Raw genomic sequence first — 10,584 nt, forward strand, 5'->3', positions numbered from 1 at the left:
CACCATCACCCCATCATCATCATCATCATCATCCCCACCACCATCATCACACTGATGATCATTATGATCACCACCATCATCATCATCATCATCACCATCATCATCACCACTGCCATCTTCACCCCATCATCATCATCATCATCACCATCATTATCCCCATCATCATCACCACCACCACCATCATTATCGCTACCAGGTCATCATCATCACCATCACTCCCATCATCAATACCACCATCATCATCATCATCACCACTATCATCATCATCAAAAACATCTTCATCATCGTCATCATCACCATCATCACATTTACAATATATAAGGGTCAAACTGCTCATCTTTGTATTTTACCTGTGTGTTGGAAACTTCCCCCTCAGTGTGGAGATGATCATCTCCTCCACCTTCTGGTCAGTCTCTGTCACCAGGTCCACAGCACAGGACTTGGTCTCAATACGCTTTTCACTGCTGAAGGCACTTCTGATTTCCTATAATGTTAAGATATAACAAACACATATTTATCCTAGAGAAACATGTATTATCCTTGTGATAGCTCCACTCAATGTCTAAAATGAATGTTAACATTGATAACAATTCAAATTCACAGATCTAGGATTGTTTGTTCAAGTCTTTATCTATTTATGAGTTTTATTACGTATGTTAAAAGAGACTTAAAATTCAATTACAAAACGTCAGCTTGGGATCTTATTTTCTCTCAATGGCAACGTTTACTTTGTAATGTCATAGTGAAATCAGTTAATTTTTGCAGTTTTCATGACAATGTGAATTGGCCGACGGATAAAAATTTTGAGCTGGCTAGAACCCTGCATCCAGGGTATCACATACCTGCAGCTAGGTCTCTTCACAGGGTACTGTAAATGCATTTAAGTTCACAGGGATTTAATTTCGCAGTAGCGGGAAAAGGACTGTTCGCAGTGGTTTTAAGTTCGCGGTAGCGCCATGCACTGTTAGTCTCTTACTGCCATGAAAAAATGTTTGCGGTGGTTTTAAGTTCGCGGTAAATTTGCAGCAAGAAAAACGGGAACATAAAACCACTGCAAACATTTCTGCATTTACAGTAACTCTAATTATTAGTGACTGCAAGATGTTACTGCTCTGGGCACGAGGTGAGGTAAGGCAGCTAGGAAGTAAGGGACATCCAGAGTTCTGAGGATTAGTGCCACGACATGGCTCGGGTAAACTCACTTCTTAGGCCCTGTGAGAATTTGATCATGTGCCACTGACTGTGCCCCACTGTCAACGTCAGGAATAGACTAGCATGTCCGCACTCTCGGACTTCCTCAGCTTATCTCTAAATGGTAAGCTTGTGCAGTTTTCACCAGTATCTTTATGAGAAATTTATCAACACTTTGACATAAATCAAATCACTACTTCTTAACATTTTTATTTCTATGTTGGTGTAAATTGAACAAGGGAAAGGCTGAGGGGTAAAGCAGTGCCGTTCGAGATGTTTACGAAGTTGCTGCCGAAATGAACATGGCTGCCGGGATCACGGACGCCTCGCGAGAACGAAAAGGGCGCGAAATTTTGCGAGAGTTCGGTGGAAATTGTTGGGGTGGGGGGGCGTTCGTTCCGGTCGCCGTTTGGTCTCTGGTTAGACTGTACGGCCCCGATGAGAGCGGGCATGTCCCCCGTGGAAGCTGCAAGGTCTTTTGAGTCCGAGTTTCAGTGACGTGATGTTTCGGAACCCCGGGTAAAGCGAGCTGCTGATCGTTGGAAGTGGCTTGCTTGATGGCGTGGTGCTCTAACAGCTCGCCCGTCGTGGTGATGCGCTTTATCGGCCGATTCCCTGGGCAATCCGGCGGTCCCACGTCGTTTGCTTGCAGAATCGTGTGCCTCGGTAGTTCAGACACGTTATACACTAGGTTGAAGCTCTTGATGATAACTAAAATCAGGAAATTTTTGGATGAAAAGATAAGCGAAAGGCGATCCCGGCTGACCTATGCAGCGGATGTCGCTCAGTGAGGTCAAAGGTCGCTTCCTTCAGAGAAATTCCACACGATTGCTCTACTAGCAATCCTAACATAATTACTCTTACGTACTCCGGAATGACAAAAGGAGAGAGCTACGCGGAGTCTGCCTGTACAATGTTACTCAGCAATCTTTTGTCATTTTTATACCTAAATGGGCAACTGGTATGAGATAATGAGCTCTACAACTGTCGCCTGCGGCTAGTACCACAAGGACATGTTCATGCACGTAGTAAAAAGACATGTTGAATTTTGAATTTTTGTGAATTCACTGAATTTTTGTGATTTATGGGATATTGTGGAACAGTCTATCGTGATCGTGGATAAGCCAGGCTCTCTTTGGGATAAAAGAAACTTTTCGCCGCCGAAGCCCGGCAAAAACCACGGCAAGCCCGAATTCCCGGTTCGACTGTGGACTAGACGTTGGGGATGATGTCAAAATCCTATATGCCCCCCTCCCACCCCTCGGGCAAATGAATTTCGAGGCGAGTTACAACAACTACGTGCCACGAAACCAACTAAATAGGCAAGCAAATCTATTCAGAACTATCTCGACGACTGTCTCTCACCTCCCCCGCCTCTCTGGCCACCTCCACAGCGGCGTTAAAGCATTCGTCCCAAGAATCAGTCTTTGCAACTTTCACGGGTGTCGCCATTTTGTCGTCCAACAGGTGATACGAAAAGGAAGATCTGTCTTTGGTTTTCTTCTTCTTTGCCTAAAAAGATAAAAACAGACATATACATTGATTAAAAAATAGACAGCACAAAAACACTGTAATTTATTGGATTTATGAATTTTATTTTAAAAAGTATTTGAATTGAAAAGGGTGAGGTAACGATGATTTTTGAATAATTATTGTAAGGCATTAAATTATTTTCACTGGGCAGCTAGTTTCGGCGGCAGATTCAAAATGGCGGAAGCGTAAACAATTTTTAGAAATCTAAAAAGCCAAAAGTGGTAAAAATGGTTATATAGTATCTTTGATATCGTATATTTTGGTTGGAAGTTTTTCTCTAAAGACTATAGAAGACCTGAAGAGTGCCAAGGCAGTGCTGCAGTATGGATATGCCCAGCATTCACGTCTGTAATAAGGTAAACGTTGGATCGATTGCTGTACATGCATATGTATAGAATTAGAACCCCTGCTAAATTCTACTAAGTTCTAGGGCCAACACTGAATGTAAGAGGGTTTGCATGCCCTTCTCCGTTAAGCGTTATGAGGTATGTTAATGGCAGCAGTCCCACTCAAATAGCGTTTTTTATTCTAGTCGTTGAATCTACTGCTACACATAATTATTTTTCATCCTGAATTCATCATCGTTATGGCGACATTCTACTGCGTGGCCGGCACCCCTACTTGTAAATTTACTGTTAATCGTTGCCAGTAGCTGTGGGTACCGGTACAGAAAATTCAGGTACTAGTACAGGACAGGCACTTGTATGTAGTCCAGGTCCAGAGAATCAGGTCCAGCTTCGGACCTATTTTGTTTGTTTGCTACCAAGGAATCTGTTTGGTGGATTATCCTATCTTCAACGACACGAACAACTACTAAGTAACACATTTAACTGTAGAATGACTATCAACTCTCCTGTTCTTTGCCTGCCGGCATAATCTGTTTCTTTTCTAATCGGTTCAACATCCGGTCCTCTGAATTTTTTCAGGTCCGTTTTTTTTTTTGCGGTCCAACAAGAAAAAACGGTTTTGTTCATACGAATCTGTTTGGTGTAGTATCGTATCTTCAAGTAACAAGTTTGACTGTACAATGACTATCAACTCTCCTCTACTTCACTACTAGTACTACACCTATATTTGTAGTTGCCAGGATCCCCCCATGCAGACCCTCTGGAAACAGCCTGGCATCCAGACTAAACTACTCAGTACATTGTACTTATTGTATGTTGAACAGTTGACTGTGTACCAGCACCCAACTACTGATGATGTACTGTATGTTGAACAGTTGACAGTAGAGAACCAGCACCTAACTACTGACCATGTACTGTATGTTGAACAGTTGACAGTAGAGAACCAGCACCAAACTACTGACCATGTACTGTATGTTGAACAGTTGACAGTAGAGAATCAGCACCTAACTACTGATGATGTACTGTATGTTGAACAGTTGACAGTAGAGAACCAGCACCTAACTACTGACCATGTACTGTATGTTGAACAGTTGACAGTAGAGAACCAGCACCTAACTACTGACCATGTACTGTATGTTGAACAGTTGACAGTAGAGAACCAGCACCAAACTACTGACCATGTACTGTATGTTAAACTGTTGACAGTAGAGAACCAGCACCAAACTACTGACCATGTACTGTATGTTAAACTGTTGACAGTAGAGAACCAGCACCTAACTACTGACACAGTTGTATGTTGAACAGTTGACAGTAGAGAAACAGCACCTAATTACTGATGATGTACTGTATGTTGAACAGTTGACAGTAGAGAACCAGCACCCAACTACTGATGTACTGTGTGTTGAACAGTTGACAGTAGAGAACCAGCACCTAACTACTGATAATGTACTGTATGTTGAACAGTTGACAGTAGAGAACCAGCACCTAACTACTGATGATGTACTGTATGTTGAACAGTTGACAGTAGAGAACCAGCACCAAACTACTGACCATGTACTGTATGTTGAACAGTTGACAGTAGCGAACCAGCACCTAACTACTGATGATGTACTGTGTGTTGAACAGTTGACAGTAGAGAACCAGCACCTAACTACTGATGATGTACTGTATGTTGAACAGTTGACAGTAGAGAACCAGCACCTAACTAGGCAGGTGAGGAAGCTGAGAAGGAAGAACAGCGGACTGGATCGGGAGCTGACACAGCTTAAGGATCAGGTCAGAGTTCAGACATTGCTGAGGGATTACGTCACCACCAAGAAGTGAGTTCTTATTTCTCTCTTTTTGAAGTTGCCAACTTCAACTTGCTGAAGATTCTGTATCGGACCAGTGTTCTAGCCAGCCTGAAATTTATTTCTCACCACTGAATTTAACGATCAAGCCAGAGGTGTGAGATGCCGTGTGGAAGGCTCGTCGATCCTTGGGGGGTCTGGGAAAATTTTGAAATCTAGACTAAGAGTAAGACCCCCTTAAGTGAAAAGCTTTTGCCTTCATTTTTTCCTGGTAGCATAGACTCAGCTTGATTCAATGGCATCCATAGTAAATTTCTGGAAATCTTTGAAATGTTTCATTTTTGTAATATCTTGACATGCTGATTTCTGTACATCACAGAGGACAGAATGGGCAAAACTTTGTCTGTCCCCAGCTTCAAAATTCTGTCAAAGGATGGAAGGATGGCTAGAACGGTACAACCCTTCTGTAGCCTATATGCAACTGTAAGGTTTGATCCACTCACACTTGGAAGGACCCCTGCCTACTTGTACAATTTTCATGGCCGTGGGAACAAAGAATTTGAAATGTCACAAAAAATGTAAATCTAAAGATTTGGGTTGTATTCTCCAGTGCAGAGAGCCAGACTGAGTCTCAGTGGCAATCCAAGAGGGAACAGAGACCCCTGGCATCTGGCAGCAGAACTGCAGGGAAGCAGGCTAAGGGAGATGAAGACAAAGTGAACAAGTGAGTCAAACTTCACATAAATTTGTAAATGTTAAGAACTGCTGTAACAATGCATTTGCAACTTTTATATGTAAAGCTCCAGTGCAATTGGTTTTGGCACATAAAACAGTTTATTTTATTGCTTTAGACAACAAGTTTTTAAGTGTTTAATTTGTTTGTTTGCAGGCTTTTAGCTAGGATCGTATTATATTATAGGGGTCCAAATGTCTTAGTGAGTCACGGCAAGTGACATCAGTGCGAGGACTATTGTATGGGGTTCGGGGGTCATCCACTTTCCATGATGTATAGTTTAAGAGAATTTTAAGTTAAGACGGTGCATTCTTTATATGGTATCCTGAGGGGCAAAATTACAGTCAGAGAGGTCACAGTAGAAGACTGACCACAAATGGCCTAGTGGCATTCCAGGTCAATCAGAATCTCATTCTTGTCAGAGGATCTACCCCTCAGTGTAAGGGCATCTAGTGCGTCCAATTTCTTGTTATTTTAAGAAAAGCATGTCCAAATGACACCATGACGCATGCCTTGCTAAAAGCCTGTATGTTTATGCTTTTATTTGCAGACTTCTTTCTATGCACAACACTCTCCTGAGGAGATATGAGAAAGAGGTGAAGACAAATGCAGAACATGTGGAGGCCATAGCAAATCTCAACGTGAGTACTAGTATCCTTCGTTCATCTCTGCAAGTTCTATTGTGTATGAGTACTGTAAATCAGACTTTTAGCTTATCCTAGGAAAAAAAAGTTCTGTTTCCCTAACCTACCATGGAAAAACCTGCTAGACTTTTTTTGGGTGTCACATAGCTTCCAGCTCAGAATTTTTATTCAGCACGTTTCTGTCTATAAATCCTTGCTAAAAGCCTGCTGTATATAGATCATCATCATAGAGAATCATGTAGAGAATACATGAATACACATTGTAACATTCATTCTAACGGTGCTGAAGAAGAGTGATGGATGTCACTTTAACATCCAGAAGTAAATCTCCATTTTTTATCCAGTAGTAAAGAATGAATAGTCGTTAATAAGCTTGTTTTGTATTGATTTTCTTGGACGCAGCTGAAAATCTACGAACTTGAGCAGAGTCTACAGAAGGCTAACCAGCAGGTGGAGAGGTTGCAGCAATCCCAGCATGCACCACCAGGCAAGGCCCCAAAGGCTCGTGGGAAGAGAAGTAGATCCCCCTACAGGAGAACACCATCACCCACGGACACCGGTTTGTTGCCTCCATGAAAAATGGAGGTCTTGTTTTTGGCGTGTGCGTGTTTGAGTGTTTGTGAGTCCGTGTGTGTTTTTAGCTATTTGTGGCAGTGTGCAAAATACCTTTCTGAGCCAGGTTGCACAGCGTGCAACCTTGGGCAAAAACTAGGTTGCACAACTGAATTTCAAGTTGCACCACATACAATTCACTAATTTCTGAAGAAAAAAAGTACAATACATACATGTTTGACTGATATGAAATGGAGCTGCTACAGTCCATTTATTTCTTCCAAGTAAATTGAGAACAGAATCAAGTTCTGAGGCTCAAAATCTAAGTTGCACCCTGTGCAACCTGAGTTTAGAAGTAAGTTGCACCAAGCAAAAAGTGGCAACCAATGTGCAAGTGTGCAAGTGGGTATTTTGCACGCTGCTTGTGGTCAGCATAATCAGGGCTTGAAATACCACTTGCATATGCAGGTTAGTGCAGGTAACATTGGAGCTGTGCAGGTATTTTTGGTGTCTACCTGCACCTATCCTGCACTGGTCCATGTACTGGATTTTTTTACGTATTTTTTTTAAGTATAAAAGAAAAAATAGCAATGGTTCCTGAACAATTTTAGTACAATCCATACTTGCCAAATTCAGAGTGGTGCAGGTAAAATTCGTCCTGTGCAGGTAATTTTCAATGTAACCTACACCATGCAATCTAAAGCTAAGGACTCATTCACACCTGAGTGAAGCGAGGAGAGTTTTGTAAAGTGCCTTTCCCCAGGCATAGCATTGGGGCATATCAGGGGTTTCACACCCAGGACCTGTGGGTTCTGGGCCAAACACCCTACCAACTGTGCCACATGAAACCACTGTATTGATGAAAAGACAGTTCTGCAAACTCCACACTTAGGCCACAGGAAGTAAATTTTATGTAGCGCATTAATTTTTGCCTGATTTCAGAAAAAAAGACAAGAATTTTTTTTATATTCGGGGATGGTCAGATAGACCAAAAAAAGCAAACGTGTTGTAGCCTAACAATTATACTTGTAGAACTGGCACCATGACTATAGTTGCAGAAGTGAAACTCGTTAGATAGTAGTAGAAGTGCCACCAATAGGAAGCCATGAAATTGATGAATGTAGTTGCCAGCTTGGCAAGTGATACCAGTGTACCACACTAGTATCACTTTTACTACACTAGTTCACTTCTTTAATACAGGAATGAGTGCCTTGTTAGTTGTAATGCCACGTTTTGTCACTTCAAATCTTATTACAACATTTATGGTGTCTATTTTGAAAATTTAGCCATCTTGATTTTTCTACCCATGTTGTTTTTTTTGCGCTATCTCATTATTTTTGCATAGGATGTCATCCATAGATTTACTTGCTGTGGCCTTATAATCATTTTATTTTATGCCACCTCTTCAGGACTCTTACAGGAGATTCAGAAATTGAAGCGGGAAAGAGACAAGCTCAACAAGGAAAACCAGAAGTTCAAAAGTGAACTAAAAGGTTTAGATGCTGTGAGTAATACTTACATTTTCATAATGTATAAAATTAATAAAATTGTCATTTATATTACTTTTAGATTGCTGTTTGGTATTGTTATGATTATTTTGAAATCGTTGGTTATTTAGTTTGTACTATAATTATCATAATGTTAGATGGTTCAACAAGTTTCTCTTTTTGATTATTTGAAAAACCCAATTAACCCTATTCAGACCGGGGGGGTGTCTTTTGAGGCCCGCGCCAACTTCGATGTCCTATAACGCCAGAACGCCTTACGCTAAAGCCACCAAATTTGGTGAGTTTTCCTAGAATATTGTTGGCAACAATTTTACGAAGTTTGACAAATTTTCCATATTTTCGTGTTGCCATGGAAACCGTTTGCTGACAGGCAGTTTTGCCAAAAAACACTATTTTTGGGTCTAACAATGTATTTTTCACATTTATTTGCTATATTACTGCTATTTTGTTACATAAATAGAATCTTATATTATTTAGCATATCTTTCATAATTATATATGCATAAATTATGCTAATTTGATGACGTCATCAGCCCAAAATCCAAGATGGCGGACCGTATGGCCAGATCAAGAATAACAAGCTAATTATCCCTTAAGATTTGTAACTACCTGGTATTTTTTCATCAAAAACCATCTAAATGAATGAATTTAGTCTATTTCCATTGCCCTTCGTGATTATTTGCTGAAAAAAAAGTACTTTTAAAAATTCAAGGTGGTGGATACAATATGGCGGAGCCTAACTCGTATCTTACTGTGCACAAGTCGTAATAAACATTATTATTCTGTTATCTGCACTTGTTGTTACATTTTTGTAGTACAATATATAACTTGAAGTTTTCTGAGAATACCCTTTTTTCATGTGTCTGGCCAATATAATCAAATTGATGACGTCATAATTACGTCATCTTACGTCAACGTAACGTCAAACGTCAAATACTCGTCAGATTTTATGTCGATATCATGTCCTGCAAATTTGGCGGCCCTACGGCAAGTCGTTCAAGAGTTAGAGGACTTAGAAGTGGAGGGCCTCAAAAGCCACCCCCCCCCCCCCCCCCCCGGTCCAGGGATGACCAAAAAAGTCCGGCCTGAATAGGGTTAAGTAAAATAAAAAATGATAAAAAAATATATTAAGAAAATAATAAAATTCGTAATAATTCCTTGGGGTGGCCTAAACAATAAGCACTATTTTCTCTCTCCTTTTTAATCTATATGTCAACTTTTCTTTAATTTCCACTTAGGGTTTTTTTGAGGAGATAGAAGATTTGAAGTACGCGCTGCAGCAGTCTGCCAAGCTGAACCAGGAATACGAGACCACCATGAGGCAGATGTGCACGAGGTTCGGGGTTCCCTTCCCGTTCCCCGACCCCAGAGCACCGTCAGCCACTCGCCAGAGGAGAAGCAGATCCAGATCAAATATTAGATGAACAGGACTGTTTGTTCATAATTTCATTCTTCTCCTGGGTATAACGCCAGTTCACCTTTATCCGTAAGGTAACCTTTATCCGTTCCTTTTTAAGAACAATCTATTTAGGGGTCGACAGATGGTACAATATGTAGTTTCAAACTGCAATATTTGCAAACTGCTACCGTTCATCGACTTGATACCTTGATAACCTTTCTCTGAATATCCTACATGTATTTAGCAACACAACGGATATAGGTTACCCCATGGATAAAGGTGAACTAACGTTACCTAAACACCTCAAATGACCTTGAACAACCTCAAACGGTTCTAATATGCAGTGTACATGGGGCAACGACGTTGTGTGCCGCCATGGATACATTGTTTATGCATTTATGAATTTGAATAATGCAGCAAGTCCTAAGTATTTAACGTTGTTTGGAGTTAGTCAGCTGGTTTCAAGATCAAAGCAATTTGAGACTGAAAAACACTTAATTCAAGTATTATACGATTGAATCGAATTGAATTATAAGTTGGCAATGATAGAATTGTGCTATGCTGTAATCTTTGAGCCAACAGCATCCACAGTTTTATTGTACTGTCGTCTGTGAGCTGAAGAAGGTATCGAGAACTTCCCCATGCAGACTCCTAAAACAGCCAATCCAACATGGCGCCCAGACATTGCTTCGATCTTGAAACCGGCGGACTAACTGTAAATAACATTAAATACTTAGGACCTGCTGCATTTTTTATGTATCCAGATTGCCACACAAGGTCGTTGCCCCTTGTACACTGCAAATTTCATGAAGAGTTGTTTGAGATGTTGAGGCAGACCCCTGTAAAGCCCCGTTTACAAATCAAGAATTCTAGCTCGGCCGAGTTGTC

The 10,584-nt window shown here is 40.9% G+C and overlaps 2 protein-coding genes across 3 annotated transcripts in view; one reads left to right on the plus strand and one right to left on the minus strand.

The window, feature by feature from the left end:
• The window catches only part of LOC118418321 (inositol monophosphatase 1-like), an 8,813-nt gene extending 6,114 nt beyond the window's left edge, over window positions 1-2,699 (minus strand). For both annotated transcript variants that reach the window (XM_035824178.1, XM_035824177.1), the window contains exons 1-2: window positions 2,557-2,699; window positions 351-484 (exon numbers count right to left, since the gene is read on the minus strand). In XM_035824178.1, the coding sequence (XP_035680071.1) occupies window positions 351-484; window positions 2,557-2,643 (221 nt within the window). In that variant the 5' untranslated portion in view covers window positions 2,644-2,699. The remainder of the gene's footprint in view (window positions 1-350; window positions 485-2,556) is intronic.
• Window positions 2,700-5,473: 2,774 nt separating this feature from the next.
• Window positions 5,474-10,578, plus strand: LOC118418631 (centrosomal protein of 290 kDa-like). The gene is made up of 5 exons (XM_035824640.1): window positions 5,474-5,585; window positions 6,145-6,235; window positions 6,641-6,797; window positions 8,200-8,294; window positions 9,536-10,578. The coding sequence occupies exons 2-5, from the start codon at window positions 6,155-6,157 to the stop codon at window positions 9,719-9,721; spliced, it is 519 nt and encodes a 172-aa protein (XP_035680533.1). The 5' UTR covers window positions 5,474-5,585; window positions 6,145-6,154; the 3' UTR covers window positions 9,722-10,578.
• Window positions 10,579-10,584: the final 6 nt, after the last annotated feature.

This window comes from Branchiostoma floridae, chromosome 6, assembly GCF_000003815.2.
Source record: "Branchiostoma floridae strain S238N-H82 chromosome 6, Bfl_VNyyK, whole genome shotgun sequence".
Classification (NCBI taxonomy): Eukaryota; Metazoa; Chordata; class Leptocardii; order Amphioxiformes; family Branchiostomatidae; genus Branchiostoma; species Branchiostoma floridae.